The sequence below is a fragment of the Catharus ustulatus genome, chromosome 6 (genome assembly GCF_009819885.2).
Source record: "Catharus ustulatus isolate bCatUst1 chromosome 6, bCatUst1.pri.v2, whole genome shotgun sequence".
In the NCBI taxonomy this organism is placed as follows: Eukaryota; Metazoa; Chordata; class Aves; order Passeriformes; family Turdidae; genus Catharus; species Catharus ustulatus.
The window spans coordinates 7,485,906-7,512,561 of NC_046226.1; the positions used below are offsets into that span (position 1 = coordinate 7,485,906).

A 26,656-nucleotide genomic window follows, 5' to 3' on the forward strand; every position below is an offset into this window, starting at 1 on the left:
CCATAGCTTGATGGTCTGCAGTGAGATTATCCCATTTCTTTGCTGTACTGCCAACAGCTGGCAGATGTTGCTAGTTCCCAAAACAGTAAGAGCACTGATTTACTGGAGGCACAGGAATGTGCTACTGTTCCCCAACAGCAATCTAACACTGTGGGGTCAGCCCAGCATCAATCCCCATCTGCCAGTTCTCTGCCCCAGAATTTTATCAGGTTTCTTGAGTCATGGACCTGTTCTCTAACTGTGTGCTAGACACTAGCAGTGAACACTGATGAGCTCCTTAACAGTTCTCTGGGCCACAGCATTATCTTGCCTGGGCAAGCCTGTTTCAGTGATATTTAACTGCTTTTTCCATCCCCAGCTCTGGCTGGACGTTAATCACTTATTTACCACATGTGTGAGAAAACCACTGACAACTAACTCTCTAAGAAAGGTCCTAAAACACGTGCACTGGTCTGCAGAGCAAGGAAAAGCATTGGTTATGCAAATAACAGTACATGTGGACAACTGCATGGATCTGACAGGAAACTACCACCTTTACTTGTTTTAATGGGATTACTTCATGCAAATACATCCCCTGGAAGCCACTGTTTGGAACCTGTTTCTCACTCTTAAGAACTCCTACGAATTTAGGCCACAATTCCACCCTCCTTTTCATTTTCCTCTTTCTGGTCAGCCACTGGTTTGCTGACTTTATGTTGGAGTCCTAAAAACTAAAATTACTTATTTTTATGCAAATAAGAACTAGGGATGCTTTACAAGGGCATGTAGCAGCAATAGGACAAGGGGGAATGGCTTCAAACTGAAAAGTGGGCAGATTTAGTATTGGGAAGAAATTCTTTGCTTTGAGGATGGTGAGGCCCTGGCACAGGTTGTCCAGAGCAGCTGTGGCTGCCCCATCCCTGGCAGTGCTCAAGGCCGGGCTGGATGGGGCTGGGAGCTGCCTGGTGTGGAGGAAAGTGTCCCTGCCCATGGCTGGGGGGTGAAAAAAGATCTTTTAAGTCCCTTCTAACCCAAACCAATCTGTGAATCCATGCTTCTACTCTTAACTTCCACACTTGGCATTACCCATCATGAGAACCACAGGACAAGAAACACAGTTTATTCTTACACCGATGTGGGATTTCCCTATACATTCGCCGTGCATAGCCCAGCATCAGCACCCCTCACCCTCAGCTCCCTCCCGGGGCTGCCCTCTCCCTCCCGCCGGCCTCGCTGTGCGAGGAGCAGGGGCCGGGAAGCGCTGCCTCGGGAGCGTTTTGGAGCCCTTTGGCGGCCATTTCGCCCCGGCTCCGCTCCCCGCTCCGCGGGCGGGCTGCTGAGGGAGCGGGAGCGGCGTCCGCGCTGAGGGAGCCGCGGGGCGGGGCGGGGCGGGGGCAGCGCTTGCGCGGCGGGGGCAGCGCTTGCGCGGCGGGGCCGGGCCCGGGGCCGCCGAAAGTTCGGGCCCACGTGGGGCGGGAGTGGGGCAGCAGCGGGGACAGCGTGTCCCGTACATCTCCCGGAGCCCCGCACACCTCACGGAGCCCCGCACACCTCACGGAGCCCCGCCGCGCTCGCCCGCTCTCCAGCCCTCGCCATGGCCCCCGCCGAGATCCTCAGCGGCAAGATTGTCTCCGGGTACGTAGCGGGGCCGCCCTGCCCGCAGCGCTCGGCCGGGTTCCTTCAGGCTGGAAGGTCTGGGAGCCGCGGGGCTTTTGCCCTTCGGGAAGGGACCGGTGTGGCCGGGGAGCTCAGGGGTGTCCCGGGGGCCCCCGGGTGTGCTGGCAGAGGGAGGGGGCTGTGGGGGCTTTCACTCCGGCTCTGTGGATGAAGCAGGTTTGGAGACACCCTAAAGCTTTTTCACTACATCGCAGCCGCAGCTCGCTTCTTCCTGGAGATAAACTGGAAGTTATTAGACGAAGTGCAGTATGAAAGGTCTGCAGGCAAATGCAAAGTGCTGTCAGTGCTCCCTAAAAAGCAGCAGTGCGTCTGATGAGGTCTCTGGCAGCCCCAGAAAGCAGCTGGTGGCTCTGAGCATGGATGGGATGGGAGCCCACCTCCAGCTCCTGTGTGTGTAAGCTGGGCTGCTTTATGAGCAGCAGTAGGAACACGTGCTTTAGGTATGGGCTCTGTTTTCATGCTCAGCAAGCATTGACTGTTCCTCTTTAAAGCAAACTAAGTTTATGCACATGTTGGATAATGCAGAGCTGGGTGTCCTGCCAAAGCTGTTTAAAAGATCTGGGAGACCTTGAAGGAAAAATGTGTGTTCTTGTACTTTTCAGCATTTACTTAGCTGGCAAGCCCTGAGTATAGGTGAACCTGCGTTGTCTTTTAATTTGCTGTTTTTCCTGCTACCACTCGCCATACACATTTGATAAGAAAGCCAAATAAATTTCCCTAGTCCAGGGAAAAATGCAGTGTAATGGTTCTGTTATACTCTGTGGAAACAGGATTTGGTTATGTAGGTTCATTGGGTATCTCCTGTTGATATAGTCTGGGAATTCAGACAGATTACATTTGGAAAGGTATAAAGTAATCTCAGCAAAGCAGTTAGTCCTCCTCTAAAAGTACTGTTGTGTATGACACATTTACATCTAGCCAACAGAGGAACAGTTCTGAAAAGTAGGCCTAATGTACCTTGAATTTGAATATCCGTGTGGAAAGGATGCTTGCATGTTTTCTACCTGGTAATTTTGGAGCCATTGCCACCTGTGTATTGCAGTCTCAGTCTTACATGCTTCGTTCCACCTGATCCTTTTGGCAGTGTTGGGGCCAGCACACTCTGCAGTGCCTGTGTTTGCTGCTGGTGGGATTCATGATTTGCCTGTTGCAGGTTTCTTTCCTGTCGTAGAAAGTCACCCTGAGGTGCAATAGATCCTGGAAAGATGCTAGTTTGTGTACAATGGTAATTCACATTAAAGCTTCTAGCTTCCTTGGCATGGCATGTTGCATTACTTACTTACTTTTAAAGATATGGGGTGAAATTTTTTATTTCTGTTTGTTTTCTGTATTATAGTAGCGGCTATAAACTAGCAGTTCTCAGAGGACATTTGTGATGTGCAAATACTTGGGAAGAAGCATGAGCTTTTAGTAGGCATATACAAGAGAAAGGTTTGATTAACTTCCAGCACATCTCTTAAGGTGTTTGGCTGAAGTCTGTATTCTAGAGTCATCAAATCTTGACTTGAAGACACCATAAAATGGAAAAATAATTGCAGTTGTTCAGCTGTCTTCAGTTCCTTTATTTATGCTGTCTTTATGTTCAATATAGCAAAAGCATCACCTGCTCCCCATGGGCCTCAGGTGATTCTGCCTTTTTCTAGTGGAGTACTTGAAGGAGTCATGAGGAATTGGGCTGGCTGCCCGGAAGACAGCTCTCCCTTTCTTCCAGACCTCTAGAGAAGTGCTGCTCCAAAGGATTCTCACTGTCCAGAGTTCACCTCCAGGCCAAGAGTCTGGCAGCAGCAGAAGTGATAGGCATGTGGTTTTTCTAGGAATTTTCAACTGAACTGCCTGTAGAAAGGGAATGTCCCTGACTTTACATCAACTGCAAAACCTTTTCCGTTACTATCTTGTAGGGGGTGGATTTTGTTACTTTACTCTTTAATCAATAAAAATGTTTATTTGTAAGTCAGTCAAATATTGACAAATGAGTTGAATCGAGGAAGTGGTGTTCCAGATATGCAATGCTGGGTTTCTCTGTGTGTTTTAAATCAAAGCTCATAAGTATTGTGAACTTTCTTCTCCAGCTACCACCTTCCTCAAAATAGATGAAAAAATACCTAATTCACAATCATACCAGCTATTTAAACAAAATTCAGGTAGATATTGGCATTCTTATTCTTGTGAAACATGTAAAGAGAATAAATACTCTGAGAGGGTTTCCTTGCCTCTATAAATAAGGAAAACTTGATGAGGTGATAAAGCTAACTCATACCTTTGGAAAGCTCAGAAGAGGTACAAAGGAAAATTGACATTTTCAGTGGGTTTGAGTATTACCTGTGAAGATGGAAAATGTGGTTAGGCTGGGCATGGGAAGGAGAACACAGCAGGCATTGTTTTCTCTGTAGGATTTTGGTGTTGATGTTAATGCATCAACATCAAAATGTATCTGAGTCTGCTTCTGTCAGTACAAACAAGAAGCCTGCACAGTTTGTGAAATATATTAAATATTGGATGGGTTCTGCATCAATCTGAGCTGGCTGAGTTGGCTCAGAGTAGCTTTCCTCTACTTCTCTGAGTGGCTGTTAAGTAATTCTGCCTTAGATTTTGCTCCAAGTTAAATTTGCCTCACTGGCAAATGAGTTACAAAAGATGAGTTACTGTGTAACAGTACAGTAAACAAATGACTGATGGGAGGAAGAGAAGCGGTGCTTTAAGTGTGCAGGGTATGATGGGTTTAAGGTAATAAAAATACAGTACTCTCCACCTTTTATTGCTGGTATTCCCTGAAGAAAAATCAATCTCTGTTTCTGTATCTAAAGAGATAATCTGAGCAAAATATGGTAGTGGCTCTTATTTGTGGTTTATGTCCACTGCAGTGAACTGTGTGTTCAGGCTTTACCATCTGAAAGAGTCCGGGTTTGGAAACTTCTGGCTTGACCCGAATTTGTTGGTGGGACCAGGAGTGGACCAGCATTTCTGTTCTGGAAAAGTGGCTGATGAGTTGTGATGGCAGGGAAGAATTAGCATCCCTCACAGCCCCTGGGGATGGGCCAGGTAGTGCTTTGAGTTTAGAGTGCTCAATAAAATAGTGATCAGGCTGAACTTAGAACTGGAGGTAACAGTGCAGTAAGTAACTCCTCAGCCTTTGCAGTCTGTGTTTGGGGTTTTTTGTTGTGGTTTTTTGTTTGAGTTGCTATTGTAACTCCAAGTAAATCTAGTCTGAAGTGGAAAAAATTCCCTGATCTCTGAGCTCTCTTTTACCAAATCCTACTCACAATGTTTCGGGCTTGCACTGGAGGATCCCACGCTGTGGATGTGCTGCCAGTGCTATTGGGTGGCCCCAAATATGAGCAAGAACCCCTTGTGCTCAGTGCTGTGCAGACACAGTTTAAAAAAATGGGACCCTGCTCTAAAGAGTTGATAAGAGAGGAGAAAACATTGTCTGGTGGACAGCAGAGCCACAGATCTGTGATCAGCACCAGCTTGCAGGGAAGGCAAAGAACATGTGGGGGCTGCCATGTCCCCTTTGTGGAATGAGAAAAATCTCAATATCATTCCTTCAGAAGGCAAACCCTTGTAGAGAGGGCCTAGAATATTGTCTGGAGTGCTTGCAGCCACCCAAAGGTGGATTGAGTCCTTACCTGTTGGTGTTTTCATCTGATTAAATCACCTGCTAGTAGGGTATTATATGCAGTATCCATTTTGGGAAGCAGGCCTGATTAGTGTCGTAGATGTTGCAGCATGTGAACCTGGTATTATAACTCCTTTTTGGGTCAAATTCTTCTGAGTTTTAAGGACTCAGCTTTGTGGTGTTCTGGTGTCAGTCATCCACATTTGCAAAGTGCAATTGCTGTCTCTCAGACCCACCTTGGATTGAAATACTGGACATGATGAAAAAGCATCTAAAAAAGCAAAAACGGCTTTGTGTGTTTATCTGATCTGAAGAGAGTTTATGCATGTATTTCTGCTGACAAATGGGTGTAGCCTTGCACTGCTCAAGGTGTAGCCTTTCAATAAATACCTATTTTATTCCTTTTGCTCTGCCTAGTCTGTATTCCAGGTCAGCCTTTGCAGGCATCAGCATAACTAAAAAGGAGGTTAAAAAACCTTGTGAATGTGGAAGTGGTAGAAAATAGCAGGCATTTTTCCTAGGAGATAATGACAGTGTGCCAGGACCATGCAGCAGTGGAGCATGAGATAAGAGGGTGGGAGACATATGAACAGATTCCAGCTCTAAATGATGTCTTCCTGCAACTGGAGCCATCTGTTGAATTACCAGCAGTGTTCAGATGGTATTCCCAAGGTATTTCCTGTCCCAGTGGCACTCACTGAGCCAACCTGTGACTTCCCTCAGAAGAGACTCCTCTGTTCCTCCTTTGGGTACAAGTGCACTGTTTGCATAGACCCTGGATCCTGTTACTCACAGAAGGGACAGAAAGGCAGCCTGGTGTCATCTTCAGTATGGTGCTGTGTGCCCTCACCAGCTGATCACTGTTTCCATAATCCCACAGGAGGGTCTGGGGTTCTGCTGACATGGGGAGCCATGTTCTCTCCATTTCCAACAGAGCTGAAGGAGTGTGGTTTGTCCTTTGTTTGAATTTTTGGGAAATTCACTTAATCAATTTAAATTCAGCTCACTGTTGCAGTCTACAAAAAGACATTCTAACAAGTTCTTTAATCTTTGGAGCTGGCTGTTGCATTGTATGCTTTGAACCATGTGCTGTCCTTAACCTGTGTGGACCCTGGACTTTTGTTTGCTGCGTGAGTTTGTTTGTGGAAGGGCACGTGGGCACAGGAGGGGGCTTAGAGTCAGAGAGAAGGCTTTTGGGGAAGCAGCCACATAGAATTGCAAATATTTTGTTTGAAGACTTACTTAGAAGAGTGTTCATACAGCTGGTAAAAAGTGTTATTGATTTATCAATACAAACTTTTATCTTTGGGAAGGCCTGAGGTCCACAATAGAATTTTGCAGGCAGTATAACTAAATAGCTGCTGGTTTGCAAAGATTATTTTTATGGCTTTTGTAAGTCTGTGAAGTTGAAACAAAGATTCCTTCTTTCAGCTTTTAATTTTCTCCCAAACCTTTCTCCCTGTGGTTTTTGTGACCACTGGAGAGCAGCGGTGCCCAACGCTAGGTGGCTGTCTAACAAGTGATTTCTTGATTCAAGGCTCCTAAAGAAAACCGCTCTGACAGCACCACGTTTGTGTGTTTGTGGGTGTTACCTTTCTTCTGGAGCTGAAGGGGAAGTGACCTAGTGCCTAATTACAGAAAATGACAGCCATGTGATGTGTGAATAGTTGTGGCTGCTGGGGGTAAAAGCACACCACAGCCCTGCTTCACAGGACAGAGAAAATTGGGTGGGCTAGTTTCTCTTCAGCTGAGAAGACTGGAATAAAAGTAATACCTAAACCTGGGACCCTTTCTAATATTTTATGTTTGCATTTATTTTTGTTTGCTGGACACAAACCAGTGCTGCCCTTTCCTTACTGAAACAGAGACCTCAGAAATAGTTTATTTGGAGAGTTGCCCACAGCCCCCTCTTGCAGGCCACATTCAGGGGGTTTCTGATGCTCCTTGAGATTGTTGTGCTGTTGTTAGAGGCTGCTCATGAGCCAGCTCAGGTGCCTCCCTAGGGGCTTACAGCTGGAGTGTAAGGAGAGGCAGGTGGGGATTTTGCTACCCAGCTGATGAATTTTTTCACTTAAGCAAAAGAATTGCTGGGGTAAGGTTTGCTATGAGACTGTTTTCTGAGCTCATTAGCTGGTTTTGATGTCACGTCTTCTACAGAGGTGACAGCCAAAGGAAGGTTCAGAACTGCTGTTTCTTATGTAAGGCTGAAAACAGTTTTTTCCACTGAGGCTTGTTAAGAGACTTTGTACCACTTGGCTGGGTGCAAACACCTATAAATACTCTGAACCCACTCCTCAGGTGCAGCAGAGCTCTGACCATGTGATTCAGGATGCAGCAGGAGAGATGCATGATTTGGGATGTAGCTGGAGGCTGTGACTCCCTCTGAGATGAGACTTAAAACAGCCTCAGGGCTGCTTCTAGCTGGGCCAGCTGCAGCTGTCCCCTGGGATCAGTGCTGCTGACTTGAGGGAGCTGTGTGCTGCTCCCATTTCCCTGTCTTCCTGCCTCTGGCAGTTCTAATTTGGAGCTCATAGTTGCAGGGTAGAGTTCACTGGCTATCTGTTTTACTGAAGTTTCCCTCTGTGCAGGAATAACAGGCTCCCAGCTGGCATTAGCTGTGTACCCTGTCCCTGTACCCTTGCTGTTCACGTTTTTAATGAGCTGGCACCAATAATGCCTGCTCTATGCAAAGTAGCAGACCTGGTGATGCTGATCTAAGGGTAGATGAGCACAAGGAGACCTGTGTTTTAAACGAAAGGGTGTTTGGTACAGGGTAGATTTGTTGAGTGTGGTGGTAGCACCTTCTCCTCTCTGAGAATGGGGATGTGACACAGGATGGAGATCACACATGGAGGACATACCTGTCAAGCCTCTCATGTCCTGTGAGGTTTTGGTTACTTGGCTTTTGGTTCTGAGTGTCTCTTACGTTTTGAGTGCAGTGCCACAGCCTCCTTCCAGTGCCATGAGCCTGTGAGATGGACAGAACTGGTCAGTTCTTTCAGAATCCTGGCTGCCTGTGGTGAGGAGATGGAGCAGTTGGGCCTGGCACCTCCCCTGGTGAAGGATTATGTGTGTGGGGCCAGAGTGGTTGAGAAATTAGAGAGGAGTGCAAGGCTGGGGAGAGGTGGTAACAGTGGCTTTCAAGCTGTCTGTGGCTAATTTCAGTACTGGGTACTTGTTATTAAAACATTCCATGGTAAACTGGGTGTGAGTTTGCATCTGAACTAGAACAACTAACCAGTGCTCTGTTTCAAAGTTGTGGTTTTTACAATTGTATCCTTAATCCTGCCTTTACTGAAGAGTTGCCCTGAGCTGTGTACCAGGGTTTGGTGACTTTTCCTCACATCTGTCCACCTCCCATTCTCATCCCTGCTTTATTTTTGAGTACCTCCTGCTCGTTTAGTTATTTCCCAGAATTTTACTCTTGTAGATTCATAATCCTTTACCAGGACAGCTTGTGTGACAGTGACAACTGGTGCCTCTGGGATTTGGGTAATTTTAGTACAGCATAGGGGGAAAGAGGATTTCCTTTTGAGAAAAGAGTTTGAAATCCCGAGAGTTTCCATCTCAAATTTTGAACTTTTTTTTTAACCCATGTATTCTTTGAGAGTGTGAAGAAGCACAACATGGACTTCAAAAAAATAAAATTATTTTAATAAATTTGAATGAATCTGGTTCCAGAGTGTCTTAGTGATTTATGGACATCAGTTCTATTTGTAGAAGTGTTTGCCAGTTTGCCCATCTGTCACCTTTACAACTCCATCACTGTATCAGAATTCCGCCCTGTGATTAACTTCTACCTTGTATTTGTTTTCTTTTTTTTTCCCCTCTTCAGACAAGTCAGAGACAGACTAAAGCAGCAAGTTGTTGAGATGACTGAGAAATTTCCAGGCTTCAGACCAGGACTTGCCATTTTGCAGGTATTGTTTTTTCTGATGACAACTACAGAAAATATGAGTTGCTTTGCAGTGGTAAGGGCACAGCTGATGAGCTTCATCAGAGCTGCCTTGTAGCTGGTAACATTTAATTCAGAACAGTGTTCTCTGTGGGATGGTAACACAGTCCTGTTACATCTTTTTGCCAAGTGTCAGGGCCCATATTTTTTCTTTTATTATTTTTCAGTTGTTTTATTTCTTTTTTCAGACCCTGTTCTCTGTTGGAGTGTTGTGTTTGTGAAATAGTAAAATAAAGCTGTTTGCCTATTAAGAACAAGCAGTGCTTGTCCATTCCAAATCTTTGCAGTTGAGTGAGCCCTGAAGTTTGGCAGCTTTCAGAGATGTGTTTGTACCAGAAATCCTCCACATGGGATGTTTATTAAGTGATTTGGTCTGCTGTTATGTCAAAACATGGAGAGAAAAGAGGGGCAGAGGATGGGAGGGAGCTCAAACAAAACTAAAACTACCTTTGGCCAAGATGTCTTTGAGTGCAAGGGATGGAACAACATCCTGTTGCTCAATTGGATAACTCTCAGAAGTGAGCAAGTGTTAGAACCTACACAGAAAGGCCTGCAGAGGTAAAAAGCACACGTCAAGTATGGGGATTTGACCTGTGTTTGGCAGAATTTTTTCCTTTGCAGCTATGAAAAATGGAAACTCTTTGTGCTTAGGTCAGAAGGTGACTAGCAGTAGCAAGTGTCATGCTACAGGAAGGAACTGTGTGTCCACAAGAGATTGAGGGAATGTAAGTGGCTGCTTAGAGAAGTCCTTATTCAGTATTTTGGGCTCCTGCAGAGCCTTTGGTGCCTGTCTGTGGGTGCCAGTGCTGATACCAACATACCACACAAAGGCCATGCTCCTCTTAGGCTCTTAGATGCCAGGAACAAATCTGTGCTTGTGTTTCTGGCTTTCCTTTCTGTTAGCTTTAAGTAGATTGTCTCTACAGAAAATTTGTTTGCAAATGGTTAGAAGGAAGGAAGGAGGGTCTAAAAATTTAGTAGTGCTTTGATGAAAGCTGCTGTATTGTTGACCTCTTAAACTGTCTTCAAAAATTGCTGTCTTGTGGAATTCTTGGATTGTTTTCATGGCAGGTCTGTATTCAGTGCTGGATTGTCTCAGAGTCCTTTACAACCTGTTTGCTCTTTGGCTGTCTGACACTTCTGTAAGCTGCCAAACAGTCTGGGCTTGGAGTTCATCTCCTAATACTGAAATTTGCAGCTGTCTGTTTTTCAGTGAAGTCAGGAGAATGTGCTGTTTCTTATTTGTAGCACACCATACATTATGTGCTCTGTTCCTGGAAGGCATCTGGTGTCCTCTGAGCTCAAAGAATAAATCCGTTAATCTTTATTTTTTTGTCCTGTAGTCAATAATTCCTTATTCATAAAACATATGTTTGCTGATATCTCCTGCTTCTCTGCCCTGTATGAAGCAAATTTTTTCCTAAACCCAGCAGACTTTACAGGGGAGGCAGCCCCTTTATCTGTGCCTAGGGAGGAAGAACCAATGTGTTCTGGGTGATCACGTAATGCAGTCACCTCTGCAGCTTGTGAGAACCTGTGAGAAGTTTTGTGAGAACCAGGGATGGCTCCCAAGTACCAGGGAAGAAGGATTTCAAGAGCTTGCTTATCAGCTTTTCCTTGTTTGACACCTATTTTCTTAAGGTTGGAAGGAGTATTACCTTTAACAAAACATACTGGATGATGCAAGAGGTCTCCTGAAATGCAGTTGTACTGTACGCACCCAGTACTGCCAAAACCCGCAGGCATTTGTTCCACTTGCTGCTTTCTCTTTGTGCATCGCTTTGTTTTGTTTTTTGTTTGGCAGGAAAATTCTCAAGGTTCAAAACAGCAGTGGAAGAAATGTCTCCATCAAAGCACACATGTACATAAAATTGAGACTCCTAGATATCAAAGAGGCTCAATGTTTCTGAAAGCCTTAATCAGATAATTGAATGTTATCAGCACCTGCTGATCATGTTAATTAGCTAAGGATTTAACTTTCTCAGATCAAAAGGCAGGCAATATTTTCTGCTTTGGAGATCACTGTGTTTTTAAGGCTTTTCAACAGGTGCAAATGGTGTTTGTGCAGGAGATCAGACAACTTGTCTTTAAGCTGCCTTGTACTTGAAAGAGCTTTCCTGTTAGCTCCAGCTGCTTATATCCTCTATCACTGTATTTGACAGTAATTCAGGAGTATCTCTGTCTCCTTGATGTAGAACCAAGGAAGTTGAGGGTTAAGCCCCTCTCAGCCCATGTCTGGGTCTCTATTCTGTGCTGTAATGCAATTGTCTGTTCATCCTTAGGTTGGAAATCGGGATGATTCAAACCTCTACATTAACATGAAGCTGAAGGCTGCTGCTGAGGTAATGCCTGGACTTCTAGGACTACTTTTTACCCTCCTACAGTTGGTCAGATCTGAGTATGAAAAACCAAATGCAGGTCAATAGTTTTGTCTAAGCTTTGCCAGTATTGGAGAAAGCAGTGTTGGCCTGAGTTCTCAGCTGCAAGAATGTAGTGTAGGTGTGTACCCTGAGAGTCAAGTGGGGTTCTCTAGTTATAGCTGTGTGGGTTGGTAGCACTTTTTGTGTGATCATCACAGATTACATTTGTCTGAAGTGCTATGTCTTTGCTGATCTGTGTCCTTGTCCTTATCTTCCCTGAATGTCTTTTACCTGCAGGTAGAACATTACATGCTTCAACAGAGCAGGAACACAGAAGAGTGCATTTTTCCCTAGGTGATACCTGGCATTTGAAGGCAGTGTGCTGTCAAGCAAAGCTGATGTTGTTCATGTCAAAAGGTTAATAGAACAGTTAAAGGACAGACTCAGTAGGCAAAGCACTGATCTTTCTTTGATGGTATTTTCAAATCGTAGGACATGAAGGTTTAGGAACAGGAGATAGACTTGGGAAATGTGGCAGAACGCAGCTGTGATTTAGCTGGATAGAGAGATTAGCCAGATCAATTGGATGTCAATTCAGAAATCAGATGATTTGTTGTTATTCTCATTTGCAGATTGGGATCAGTGCCAACCACATAAAATTGCCAAACACAGCAACAGAAGCTGATGTAAGTAATATATCTAGTGATGAAAAAATACATCAGTGTTGAGCTCAAGATATCTTTGTCTTGTCATTGTATAAAAAAGGATTACTTGCTTATTGGTACTAACTCATGAAAAAAGAATTGGTATCTGCTGAGGTGTTTTTGTCTTTTTTTAAAAGAAAAATAAAGCACTACAATGTAAAATTCTAAGACTTTAAGAGCTGTTTTTTAAAATAAACAATGTAAGGGTTTATACTTCTGGGTGGAAAAACTAAATACGAAGTTTTTATCTTTTAATCCAGATAGGATTATGTTTTTTCCTTTGCATCAGTTGTATTTCAGTTCATCAGACATTAGTTTTTTGGTGTTTGCTGTTGTAGGTGCTCAAGTGCATTGCCTCTTTGAATGCAGACCCAGCTGTTCATGGCTTTATAGTGCAACTGCCACTTGATTCCAATAAACCCATCAACACAGAAAAAATAACCAATGCTGTTGCACCTGAGAAGGATGTGGATGGGTAAACTGACTTCACCCCTGGAGAGCATGACAGCTACTCCAGAAAGAAACCTTTTTTCTATATTTTTTTCTTGAACAGTGAGGCTGGGTATCTTACTTGGCCTTTATTCTTTCAAAATACAGCTTAAGTAGCATCAATGCTGGGAAACTCTCTAGAGGGGACCTTGGAGACTGCTTTATTCCGTGTACGCCAAAGGGATGCATGGAACTCATCAGGCAGACAGGTAAGGAGGTTTCCATACATTATTCATGAGTGCAATAGTCTTGAATAAGAGTAGAAATTACACACATTGCAAAGCTCTGCTTCACAACTTCTGCTGAGATACCACATTTCATCTCTGCTGCCTTAGATAGTAAAAGAACTAGGTTAAAATGATCTTTTCTTCTTCCCTCCCAGCTGCAATTCCCTGCCACACACAACAAGAAATATTATTGTGAAGTACCAGGGCCTGACTTTAACTGACCAAGACTCTGGAGCAGTTTGAGTTAGTGCATACCAGGCTGCACAGTGACCTCTTTTTTGCTCTCTCCTGCCTGTCTGTGGTGCAGGTGTCCAGGTGGCAGGGAAAAGAGCCGTGGTGATCGGTCGCAGTAAGATCGTGGGTGCTCCCATGCACGACCTGCTGCTCTGGAATAACGCAACAGTCACCACATGCCATTCCAAGACCTCCACCCTGGCTGAGGAGGTAAGGGCAGGCTGTAGTTATTTGTTCCAGGCCACTGCTGCTCCATACACATTGCTGCTCAGTGTGTTGCTGCTGTGAGTCATTAGGTCTGGGGTGTCTTTCATCTGACTTGGTTTCCCAGTCCTGCTAATTCCATGGTTGTGTAAATACTTCTGCTGGAATAGGATCTTGATTATTTTTGGCAGTTAATTAGAGGGGTTTAATTATAACAATAAAATTACTATTTTTGTTGTCTTTGAGCAAGTGCTGAGAATTTAATCATCCCTTCCTAATCTCCATGTAGGGGTTGGCAAAACAGCATATGTTTTTGTTGTTTTGATTTTTTTTTTTTTAATCAAAAAGACCAGTTGGTCTTCTTCTCTAATGGCTGAGAAATGTTAGGCCAAATGATTTCTCAGTTGGTTTATTTTTTTCAGTCGATTTTCTATGACAGGGAGTTGGTACCATTTTCCTCTTCAGCAGTGAGAGTGACAGAAATAGTGTTTTGCTGTGCTGCCACCTACTTGGATTTCGTAGAGCCATCAGCACTGCCAGGCTCTGTAGGCAAGTATTAAAGCTGAAAAGGGAGTAGGAGTGTTTGAATGTAACTTGCAAAGTAGATCAGAAACACTGCAATGCTTCACGCCGTTAAGTTGCTGCTCAGTAAGTCCATCATTACGTTGATTAAAAATTGAAGTGCTAATACTTAATGATATCTTAAAAATAGTTTTTCTTTTAATCTTCAAGGGAGATAAAAAATCCAAGGGATAGCAGCTTCCTAAGCAAATGTGAATGAAGCAGTGCAGGAACTGACAACGAGCTTTAGTCAGTCTTTAACACCAGCTTCATTACTGGATCTGTCAAATTTAGTGAGTAGTCCCTGACTGAATATTAGTGCTGAAATACAGTCAGCTTCCCCTGGAGTTGTGTGTTATGCAGTCCTGGACATGAAAAGCACAAGACAGTGCTGTCACAAGTGAAGTGCTGCTTAGTTCTGTGCAGGGGTTGTTCTTGGCTGAACAAGATGAGTTCTTGCTGTCTGAGGAGTGCTGGGTATATTTCTAGCACTGAATGTGCAGGGATATTTGAAGGAAGAGAATATTCAGAAGGCTTTAATTTTATCTAAATGTAGCCTGTATGATCCACTTGGGAATCATGGAGGAGTTCAGAGGAGGTTGTGAAGTGTTGACTAGCAATAGTTTGGGGTAGGAGTGTGAAAATAGGCCATTATTTCTAGCTGCAGGGATTTGTCCTTGCCAAGGAGCTGGCAACTACCTTTAATTGCTGAGAGTGCCCTTCCATACTTCCAATTGCAATGGGTGAGCACAGTTCCACTGCAGCTGAAGCTGATCTAACTGCTGCAGAAGCAACTCTGCATTTTTCCACTGCCAGAGTGATGCACAGTTGTTTGTTGTATTTAATTTTTTTTATAGGTCGGCAAAGCTGACATCCTGGTGGTTGCAGCTGGTAGAGCTGAAATGGTAAAAGGTGAATGGATCAAGCCTGGTGCAATCGTAATAGACTGTGGAATTAACCATGTGCCAGGTGAGTGGGCAGTGTATAACAAGTGGGGAAATGTTTGTTTGTATAAAAATACATTTGCTAAGTTCATGACTACTGTTTCCTTGGTGTCTGTGGTCCACATGGACTTCTTTTGTCTGTAAGTCTGTCTTGAGTAGTGATGGCAACCTCTGACAATGCCAAAGTCAACACTGGCCTAAAGTACTCTCCTAGAGCAGATCAGTGGCAGTTTTGATTCTACCTTTAACGAGGCTGATGATTAATTGAGGAAAGAGGTGGCCCACGAAATGTTGCAACGAATATCCATTTAATTTGCCCCATCAAATAGTGAAGTCTTGTCGCTGTTGTCACTTCAGAGCACAGAAGAGAGAGTTTTGCTGTCATTACTTCGTGGTTGGATCTGATGAAGCTGTTGCCTTTGAAGCACAGAAATGACAAGCAGACTCTTAAAGTAGCTGTAGATTTGTTGAATCTCACAGCATTAACTTCTTAGCCTTGAATGGCTGTTGTCTTGAAACAAAGCAGATTGTGCAAGAGTATTGGTGACAATGGCTCAGGCATAGAATAAAGTGCTTTAACATAATGGATTTTAGGGTAAGGTTTCACTTAGCTGCTCCTTCCTTATAAAGATGGTACAGACAGTCTGGCAATTTCTGTTTTCATCTCATTTTAAATCCAAATTACAGATATTGAATGATATGGAAAATTAGTCACACTTTCTGTGCTACACCCACAAGGCTTTTAAAGGTAGTTTTCATAATTAATCAGTCATTTTGTTGCCATTATTTAACAGAATGTAAAGAAATTTCTGTTCAGTGGTTTTGTTACTCAAAGTTGACATTAGGCTGCTTTTAAAAACATTAGTCCTCTATCTAATTAAAATTTAAAAGTCATTTGCTGTTGCTGTTTGTTGCTTGATGTTTTTGTTCCAAGCTACCCAAACTTGGGCCATTTGCCAAAACCCACAGGGTCACTGCTGATGTGCATGAAGCAGAATGGGTTGGAGTCTCCCCAGCTGACATGTTGCAAATAAAACCCCCATTGTGTTTATGATATATGATGGTATGACCCTTTTTTCAGGCTTTGTATGAACAGCGTCTCTGAGGACACTTCTTGTTCCTTTGCAATTTGTCTGCCTTGAGCAGTGCATTGACATCTGAGATTCTTGTGCACCCAGCCCAGTCAGTGTCACATGGAGAGCACTTAATGGCATTGGGATTTGGTACTTGAGACTTGGTAGAGTATCATGGAAACTGTCACATTTTGAAATTATGGATGCTACAGGCTCTCTTTTTTTTATTTTCTTTCCTGTGGTTTTCTGAAACTGCTGAGTTTTATGGGGTTTTTTTTCCCCCTTTGATATGTTGCAAAAAAGTTTTCGGATTAGTCTTTTGGGAAATGAGTACCAGAACTCTGGGAATTGCAGTGCTACAGAAAGAACAGCAGCCAGCTTGCTGGCTTCTCCAGCTAAGTCACTGTACAGATAGAATATTGCTGCTAGCTGTGATGGGGTGGGAGCACATACATCTTACCATAGGTGGAAGTGCACCCAGCTAAGTGCCTCCCAGGATCAGCTGTGAGTTGCAGCTGGAGGACATGGCAATCTCTGGATATGCCTTGGGTTTGCTGGTCAGGGTATCCCATCCAAGCAGATCCCAAACCGATCTGATATATCAGGACCTGACCTCATGCAGTCCTGCCAAGTTGGAGTTAGGACAAGTTATAGCCATGCAGCACCATACAAATGTTTTGCTTTTGAATGGAGAGTGGCCTGAATGCTCCAAGGGTTCCAGTGTGTGGGCTGGAAGAGACACTTCAGCCACATCTGGCTTTGTGTAATGCAATGAACAGAATTTCTTCTGGGTAGACAGAGAGGAAAAAACAGTCTCCTGAAACCTCTACTACAGCAGACAAGTGCCTCTTACTTTCCAAATTGGGATGTGTTTGTCTCTCCCCACTGCTGCAGTTGGAGGGCTGGTCCACCAAATACTCTGAATATCTTATTCTAGGCCTGTAGCAGTTGCTTTGCCACAGAAAGGGAAAACAGTGCAGGTTATTCCCAGAGATGGCAGTCCCTGGAATGACCCTTTCTGAGTCTTGATGGAGGAAGCAACTCTGCTCAAAGTTCCTGCTATGGGATTTTGCAGCCCTTGCTAACAAGGACCCTCAGAGTGGAATATAAGAGAAGTTTTTTTTGCAGCATGGTTATATTGTCACCGATACTCCCTGTAACTAGTTTTTATTTTTTAAGAGTGGGATGATGAATATTGAGAAGGTGAAATTATTGGGAGAGATGGCAAGTATTGTGTGTGAGCTTTCTTTCAATAGAATATTTTGCAGATAATTGAATAGCTCCAAGGCTGTGCTCAGCAGTGCTTGGTGTGAGGTGCAGATGCAGGAGCAGGGACTGGGAGATTGCTTGGCGTGTGCTCCTCTCTGTGTCTGTGGAACAGATGAGGCAGTTTGGAGTGCCAGCTTGTTTTCCTCCTTCTTGGGCCGAGAGCCTTCCTGGCCAGGATGGCTGATGAGCCTGCTTGGCATCCTTGGAAGAAAATAAAATTACATTATTTATCGTTTGCAGCCTTAATTAAATTGGTCTCTAGGGGGGAAGGCCAGACTGGTCTGCAGTTCAGGCAGCAAACTGACAGTGGCTGCAGAAACGCTGGTTACCAGCTGTGATGTTGTTCAGGCTTTGAGCTTTAGGGAGAAGTAAACACTCAGTAAAGCATCCAAGCTGCTAATTGTCTGTAACAATACAGCTAAAAAATAATGTTGGCAGGAGCTGCTTTTGTTCTGTCTTTGGTTTTAACATAATCAGCTGTTGAGGAGTTGGATTTCTCTTGCACTCTTCCCCCTCACCAGATGTATACGAAAGTTATTGATTGTGTTCTGTTCAAACATACATTTATTGTATGCAATATAATATTTCAATATAACAACATTAAAATCTATTTTCAGATTGTCACGCTGGTTAGAAGCTCCCTAGAGTCCTTTATCTGAAGTGAGAATCTACCATTCCAGGAGCAACTTAAATTTTCTGGTTTTATGTGCTGTAATCAGTGACTTCCTCAGATGACTGTTGGTTTACTAATTCATTTTGTATCTTCCTCTCTTTATGGGTGAATTTAAAGGTCACCACTGGAAAAAAAAGATTGCTGCTTCTGAATTGTCAGGTCATGCAGTGCAGCAGCATACAGCAAAATATGTTTCCTGAGAGAAAGGTTATCCTACTGACACTTTCTTAAGCCACCTGTGAAGTTTGACAAGACTGATCTCTGTGAACTGCAGTATTTACTGGTCCATCATTAAACTAGCAGTGATAATTGAAAAGCTCAGCACTTTCTGCCTTTAGTTTCTGTAAGAGCAGGTGATTTTATTCAATAGTAAGGCAGAGATGCCTTCCAAAATGGAACAGAGTAAATGTAAACCTGGGGGTTTGGAACAAGTCAACCATGTTTCATCTCTCACCTCTTCCTGACTGTTGGTTTATATCTCATTCAAACTGCCCTGTGGGCCATGAGCCACTGAGAAAAGACTTGCATCCTCCAGGAAAGGGAGATTTGTCTGGCTGAGGATAAATGGTGCTTAATGGGAGGATGTGTTGCATGAGCTGTTGACACTCTGCAAGTGAAGTATGATAACAGCTTCATCTTGTGATGTTGTCTTAGCTTTATCTTTCTTTGCAGCTTCCTGGGTACTCAGCTTCTATTTTGTTTGCTCCAGCAGAATTAAAGACTTCAGCTTCAGTGAGTGCTGTCTCCTCTGTTGCTCTGGTGAAATGTGATGTGTAACTTTTTTTTTCTCCTTAAATCCCCAGACAGCACAAAGGCCAGTGGAAAAAGAGTTGTGGGGGATGTGGCATACAATTCAGCAAAGGAAAAAGCTTCCTTCATCACCCCAGTTCCTGGTGGTGTTGGACCAATGACTGTGGCCATGTTAATGCAGGTACTGCGGTCATCTCCTCTGAGTTTGCTTTGGGGGATGTTGCTGCTGACCATCAGCACACTGCCAAGGCAGCTGGTGCTCCTTTTTTGCTCTTGCAAAATCTAGTTAGGACTTCCAACTTCTAGTCCAGATAATTTGGGTTCAGTTAACTGAGGAAGAAGATGAACTCTAAGGAAGTGTTAGAGCAGAGGTTTCTGGTTGGTCACTTTTGGGGGGTGGGTTTAGGGGTTTTTGAGTGCAGCCAGTCAAAACCATAAGAAATGGGCTGATCTTACAATGCTCTGGCTGTAATTCTGAAACTGTCTTAGGGTAATTGGATAAAAAGGAGAGTACCAGTATAAACCAGCTCCCTCTGTTTCCATGCTTTGCTTAAGAAACCCTTCTGGCACAGAACACCCGAAAATCCAGCACACTGGAAGATCGGTAGAGAGATAACTGTGGTGGAATTCTTTTTCTTTTTGAGAAAACAGCAAGCAGAATCTAATTTTGGATTATTAGCAAATGCTTTAATAAAAGCACTTTGGTTTAATCCCAAACTGAGACAGATAGGAGGGGCAAAACTTTCTGGTCTTTGTTAACCAGTGTAGTTCATGCTTTAATGCATTAATTTGCTCATTTTAGAGCACTGTGGAGAGTGCACAGCGTTTTCTGGAGAAGTTCCAGCCTGGAAAATGGACCATCCAATACAACCAGCTTACCCTACAGATGCCTGTTCCAAGGTAATGCTTTCAAATGAAGGCACTCTAAGTTAGTCTTCCTGAGAAAGCAGAGCTAAGCTGCAGTGGTGCTGTGATATCTCTTGTGGTCTAGTGTGGTCTCCTTGGATTTTGACAGACTTCAGGCCAGCTAGATGGTTGCTGATTCAGGAAATAGAGAATAACTTGTAATAATTTTGGAAAATTTTCAGTCTGGCATGCCAAAACCCTAGCATGTTCAAATAGGAGTTGCTGCTGTCAAGTCCCCAAGAAGCAGCTGAAAATATGCAAAATACCGTATGGGGTCATAAGGCATTGCCTACAAAAGGCATTTGGGAAAATTGGGAGGTTGAGAAGAGGGGTTGTTGTTTGTTTTGGGTTTGGCTTTTTTTTAATTCTTAAAAAGGCAGCTCTGAGAATGTCTGTTCTAATGTATCTGATATTGGTGGAATTGATTGCTTTAACAGGAGGGTTTAAAGATTGACCTCTAAAATATAGATTAGGTGTTTGTAGTTCATTCCATCCAGAAGTGGGGAATTTGTGGGAAGTCTTTGACTTATAAACTCATCTTGCTCTTTTTCCTTAAGTGATATTGAAATCTCAAAGTCTTGCATGCCTAAGCCCATTGAACAAGTTGCAAAAGAAGTTGGCCTTTTCCCTGATGAGGTGGAGCTCTATGGCCAAACTAAAGCCAAGATTCAGCTCTCAGTTCTGAAACGTCTGCAGAACCAGCCAGATGGCAAATACGTCGTTGTTACTGGGTAGGTGCTTCCTGAACTGAGACATCACAAGATGAAAAGAGATTTTATTAGCATGGCTTGTTGATGAATTGTCTTTTGGTAGGGAGACTGTATGGGATGCTCTGTGTTTCAGTAAATTGCACTGAAAATCTAATAATTTGGAAAGTAGATTGATCACTTGTGGTAAACAGTGGGAACATAGCTTAACATTTCTTTCCAGCAGATGATTTGTTTTGGTCTACAGATCAGGGTTGCTATAAAGGGTAGACTGGTTCCTAGCCAGACTTCTCCTGGTCTAGTAGCCTGCCTTCAGTAGGAACTAGCAAATTGTTTCAGAGGAAAGTGGTCAGCAGTTAAATGAATTGATGAAGATTAGCTGAAGTATGAGCCAGTTCAGAATTTGAATTCTCACTAACTGCAGTCACTGGGTGACTGTTTTATCCCTGGGATTTGATTCTCACCCACTACAAGGGTGTAATTGTGTCTCTTCTGCTTTGTTGCTGCAGAATAACTCCCACTCCCCTGGGAGAGGGGAAGAGCACCACCACTGTTGGCCTTGTCCAAGCCTTAGGAGCACACCTTCACCAGAATGTCTTTGCCTGTGTTCGGCAGCCTTCTCAGGGACCAACTTTTGGCATAAAAGGTATGATTGTTCTGTTGCTTGCTGCTGGTCTAAATGGACAAAGATGGCATTCAGAAATTCTGTTGCACTGTAGCTTTACATTATTCTAGTTACAAGTGCATTTATTTTAAGAAAAAAGAGCTTTGGGTAAGTTCTTCAGTTTTAACTTCAAGGTACTGTGTTGGGACCTAAACTCAGCTGCTCAGTGGTAGCTACCCTCTTGGAGGCATTAAGCAAACAGATGTAAAGGCACTCTGGGCTGGAGGCACCTGGATTGCTCTGACTGTTGTCTCTCTGCAGGTGGAGCTGCAGGTGGTGGCTATTGCCAAGTTGTTCCCATGGAAGAGGTAATTCTTTGTATAAAGCCTCCTTGCACTCACAGCTCACAGACCTTGAAGAGATACTGCAGTTAGATAACTTGGAAAATGTATGGGTTTATGACCTAGTGTAGCACTTGAAAGAGCTGGGTGCTTGATTTCAGCAAAGCTTTTCTTTTTGTAGCAAACAACCATCCTCGTGTTGTTTCAGAAGTGTGCCTTTGTGGTCAGGGAACTTCATAGAGCTAGGAATTCCCAGTTCCTCTCTTCCCTCCCCTTCTCTGCCTTGAATTGCTGTCTACCCTGGAGCAAAGTACATCCTGTGCCTCATTTTCCCAGCGCTGAAATGAAGATGATAATGGTTTAATGCATTTTGGAAGAATATTGCATAGTTCTGTCAGCTGTGGTGGCCACCGACTCTTTCCGTGAGCTATTTTGGTGTATTTGTGTTTTAGATTACTAACATGAGCTGGGAAAAGGGAATTTGGGAATCAGCAATGCCAAGACCTCAGCCTGTGGGGGGCTGGCACTGGAGCATATTTCTGGTGTGACTTGGCAACAAGTAAAATTCTGTGTCTGGAGGCAGGGAATTAAAAAGCACGTGTAGCATGTGCTCTCTGCCTCTCTCCAGCTCTCAGAGTAATTGCCTGTAGAATTCTACCTTTGTCTCATGCCTTGTAGATTGACACAGGACAATTTCAGGGAGAAAAGCAGAAACAATCAAAAGGGCTGTTTGCTGTAATTGATGCAGCAAGTTCATAAAAGATGTTCAGGAGGCAGAATATATTGATTTAGTCACGTGTCAAGAATGTGTGAAAGATAGATGTGACAGGAAAAATAACCTCCTCCTGTTTGGGAATGTTAATAAGATAAGCCAAAATACCTTACTGTGTGCTGCAGTGAGAACAGCCACACTCTAGGAACCAAACTGGCTGGAATGACTTTTTTTTAGTATGACCCACGTGGTACAAATACACATAGTTTATGGGGGTGTTTTAGTCAATGTATGTCTGGTAAAATTAAAGTGGCTGGAGTCACTAGTTGCAATAATGACCTTGATACATCATTTAATAATTCTGCATGCAGCTTTCATCCTATAAAAAAATAGCAAGTGAAAAACTTTTGAGTTCATACTGCAAAACAAAGGTGATAGTAATTGCTTCTTGTTGCATGTATGCAGAATGAGGCAACATAATTAGGATTTATAATTGGTGTGTGACTAGCTGCATTCTGTTTTAGCTTTGTGGGTTTTTGAGACCACAGTAACAAGGCTTCAATAAAATGGTGTTGTAAGGTCTTCTTGTCATACCATCTTTTCTAATATCCCCTTTTAATCCTCCTCCTTTGCTGCTTCACTAGAGATGAAGAGGATTGTTTTAACCACACCTTGTACTCAGTTGCCATAATCATAGGATAATTTAGGTTGGAAAAGACCTTTAAGACCAACCATTCCTCCAGCACTGCCAAGCCCACCACTAAACTGTGTCCCCAAGTGCCACTGCATGTTTCTGAAATATCTCCAGGGATGGTGACCCCACCACTTCCCTGGGCAGCCTGTTCCTGGGCTTGACAACCCTTTCCATGAAGAAATTCTCCCTCATACCCAATCTAGATCTTTCACCAGCTTCACAGCTACAGTGCAGCAAGATAACTCATGTAGGCAAACCCACTCAAACTATGTTTTAATGAGCTAGAACTAAGAAAACTATTAGCAGTGTCACTGTGTAGTATGTGGTCTACAAGTTCTGCCTGTGATTCTGTGTTTGGGTGGTTACCTTAAGCAGAGCTCTGTGCAGCCACAGCTCCACTGCTAGTGCTGCACAAGGTTGCTAGTTCCAGTATAGCTCAGATTCCCTTGTGGGAGCAGCAGCCACTTCAGCTAATGTATGTGTGAAGCCTGCTGTGCAAATGAGGGGGTCAGTAGGAAGGTGAAGGAGGAGCAATGCAGAACACAGTGTGCCAAGTTGGGTCTTTTAAGGTGCTAGGGAGCCTGTGAGAATTGTTCTGGTGGAGGGGAAGAGAAAAAAACAAACAACTTTTTATTTGGGAGCTTTGTTTTAGAAGTTTGTAAAATGACATGAATGTGGGGGAGGCATTTTTATGTTTTAGAGAAATTCTTTCCTCTCTTCCACATACTGCACTGAGCAATCTCTCCCCCTCCACCCTCACCCACTTTAACATTACTATTAATACTCCTCTTCCCATCTGTCTACGGTGAGTTGGAATAAATGAAAATTGCAGCAGGATGAGGTAACTGATATGTTTTATGTCCTCTAGTTTAACCTCCACCTCACTGGTGACATCCATGCCATCACTGCAGCCAACAACCTGGTCGCTGCTGCTATTGACGCCCGTATATTCCATGAGCTGACTCAGTCTGACCAGGTACAATCCTTTCTTGCCCTGTATTTGATCCCAGCCCACTTTGGCCAGGCTGTTTTGGGTGTGCCAGCAGTGCTGATTAACTGCCTGTTTCATTTTGCAAGGCTCTCTACAACCGTTTGGTGCCATCTGTCAATGGTGTCAGGAAGTTCTCGGACATTCAGATCCGAAGACTACAGGTGAGCTCACTGCTTTCTGGTTGGTTTCTGGTTCTGTTCCATTTACTTATCCTTTAGATAGGCAGAATTGTGTTACAGAAATACCTGTGTTGTCCCTTAGGTCATTCTGCTGGCATTTATTTTTTACATGAAGTGTGCAAAAGTGTGGTAATCCCTCATACAGCACAGAAAACAGATGCAGCCCCAAGGGGGGAATCATTGATACAACTCTGTCAAATACTCTATGATTAATACAGTGGGAAGAGACAGAGATTAGTGTCCTTTATTAGTGGTGTCAGTTCAATGTCCTTAATGCAGTTTAAGAAAAGACCAGACTCAGTCTCTGTACCTAATACACATTTACAGCTAGAGATTAGTGGTTCCCATGTGACAGCTGTATAGATAATGCAGCACAAAAAAAAGCAATTTGTAAAATTCAGCAAAGAGAGACCATACAGAATTTTCTTTGTCTTACCCAGATTAAGAAAACAAAGAAAAATGAAAAAAAACACAACCTGTTCCCTGTGGCAAATATCCCCAAAAAAACCAACCAACCAAAACAAAAAAAAAAAAAAGAATTCCAGGTTAGATAAATTGAATGGTAGACCCTGAGCAGCCCACAGCTCCTCTGATCCTTAAAACTCAAGGGCTTGTGCAAGTTCACATTGGCTTCTGCAAAAATGAGGATTAGCAGATGAACAGTTTTGTGCTGGGCTTGAACCCTGCAGCTAGAAGGACAGACTGAGTCCTGCTGAGCTCCTTCAAGGTACAAGCCTGTTTTGTAGAGTATTCAGGCTGGATCAATTGCCCATTTAGAAGTCAGGAGCAATAGTCAGACTACTTAGGAAGGTAAAACTCTGACATATTAATTGGCTATAATGTCTTACCCATTAGAGAATACGTGGTTTGCTTCCACTGCTGAGCAAGAAATGATGTCATACTGCTTGGTGTTCCTGATGGGAACTCTACCCTAACCACTCTTCTGGTTATTGCATGTCAAGATGTGAACAGGATGCTAATACTTCAGAAAGATGATCTCTCTGTCATTGTTGTTGTTTATTTCCTTTTCTAAATGATATGCTTGAAGAGGAAAAGAACACACTTTCTTCTTCCCTGCTGTTCTTCAGGAGAAAAATACGATTTAACTGTCTAGTTAATTAAAAAAACCTTGCTCGTTCATAAATCAACTGAATCGTTTCCCTCGTGCCCAAGCTTGCGCTTGTATCAGGCTTCTTGAGATAATTCTTCTCTCAATTAAGCAACTTGGCAAACTGCCCATCCTCTCAGTGTGTTCAAGATCAGCTTTCTGGGATGCTGACAGCCTTGTGACTGAATTGTTTAATTCCTCCTTTGTGCTGCTTTAACCAGCATGCTGAAAGCAGTGGCTTTAAATATGTGTGGCTGTGTGCAATGACCCCAGGCAAACTAATGAGAAATGGATGTAAGCATGTGAGGCTAATGACGAGAACAAGGCGTGGAAGGAACTGCAGAACTGTCTCTTACTCTTTTTGTAGGTGCCTTGCACAAAGCTTGGTGACAACCTGCCCTAATGAGCTCCATTGTCTGCCTTGCCCTTTCCAAGCTGGACAGCAGCGAGCTCTGTCCAGTATGCGCTGATATGGATCATCTTGTGTTGTTGTGGGGTCTGGAAGAAAGGATCCCAAAAAGGCAGTCTCTTCTTATTTCTGATTATGTAGATGCTGCTGAAGCCTCAGTGCTGCAGTAAAAGGTTCATTTCTGTGAATCTTTTCACTATACCTCTTATTTGTCTTTTCTTCCCATAGAAACTGGGCATTAACAAAACAGATCCTATGGCTTTGACAAAGGAAGAAATAAATGCATTCGTGAGACTGGACATTGACCCAACCACCATAACATGGCAAAGAGGTACTAGAGACATTAAATGAAAGAAAACGTGTCAGAAGAGGTATTTGCAGTTGTAGCTGAAACTGTGTCTCCTGGAAAAGTGGGAAAGAGGGCAGAGCTGGTTCCTCCTTCCTTGAGTTTGGTGGGATAGTTACCTGCAACTGGGATCCCATTTCTAAAGGGTCTAACACAGGGTCTTGAATCTCTGAATTCACAAACATTAAGAGTTTGCTAATAGGTGCAAGCTTGTGTTTCTGGATTTGTTAGTCACTGAAAGAGTTGAATTTGGCAACTGTAGGCAGCAGCCTTTTTACCTTCTCTGTGAGTAAGGAGAGGGTTCTGCTCTAAGATTAAACTCAGTTTTAATCTGCCCACTTGCTCTGTTGGGGACTGACAGCAAATGAAGACCAGTATTTTTGAAAGGATAGTTGAAGGTAAAAATGATTCTCTGGTCTGGCAGATTTAATATTTCACTATCAAAAGAATTTTAAAAGCAGGCTTTTTTCCTAATTTAGGCTCCAAGAGTATTGCTTTTTCTTTCTCTTAAACTACAGTATGAAATGTATTCTCCAGAATTTGCTTCATAACCTGTAATGAGACTTAAGTAGTCTGCCTCATGGGAAATACTTCATAAAATACTTGGAGTATTTCAAGCATCTAGAAGGAAACAGCAAATTTAAGCCAGTGTTTCATAGTTTGTGTTTCCAAGGTAATTTGACTTAATGGAGCTATGTGAAACAATTCTCACTGAATGATAGTATCTGACCATTTTATCACTTAAGTGATAAAGTGTTAATTTTATTTCTTTTTGACTGCAGTGATTTCCTGGATTCATGTTGGCTAATGATGGTGAAAAATCAATTGGAATAATATTATCAGTTCTGCTTTTCAGAGCAGCTTTGGTCTGGTGGTTAATGCACACAAAGAGATGCAGACTCCCTCTGGATGCAGTGCATCTTGGGTATCTTAATTTCATTGCA

General features: G+C 43.3%; 1 protein-coding gene across 1 annotated transcript in view; it reads left to right on the forward strand.

Moving 5' to 3' along the window:
• Nucleotides 1-1,414: 1,414 nt before the first annotated feature.
• Nucleotides 1,415-26,656, forward strand: part of MTHFD1 (methylenetetrahydrofolate dehydrogenase, cyclohydrolase and formyltetrahydrofolate synthetase 1) — a 39,619-nt gene continuing 14,377 nt past the window's right edge. The window contains exons 1-16 of the mRNA XM_033063342.2: nt 1,415-1,614; nt 9,108-9,192; nt 11,510-11,569; nt 12,220-12,273; nt 12,630-12,766; nt 12,889-12,989; nt 13,315-13,451; nt 14,864-14,975; nt 18,769-18,896; nt 19,518-19,615; nt 20,179-20,352; nt 20,838-20,974; nt 21,254-21,300; nt 23,548-23,655; nt 23,757-23,831; nt 25,595-25,697. Of these exons, the coding sequence (XP_032919233.1) occupies nt 1,574-1,614; nt 9,108-9,192; nt 11,510-11,569; nt 12,220-12,273; nt 12,630-12,766; nt 12,889-12,989; nt 13,315-13,451; nt 14,864-14,975; nt 18,769-18,896; nt 19,518-19,615; nt 20,179-20,352; nt 20,838-20,974; nt 21,254-21,300; nt 23,548-23,655; nt 23,757-23,831; nt 25,595-25,697 (1,597 nt within the window). The 5' untranslated portion in view covers nt 1,415-1,573. The remainder of the gene's footprint in view (nt 1,615-9,107; nt 9,193-11,509; nt 11,570-12,219; nt 12,274-12,629; nt 12,767-12,888; nt 12,990-13,314; nt 13,452-14,863; nt 14,976-18,768; nt 18,897-19,517; nt 19,616-20,178; nt 20,353-20,837; nt 20,975-21,253; nt 21,301-23,547; nt 23,656-23,756; nt 23,832-25,594; nt 25,698-26,656) is intronic.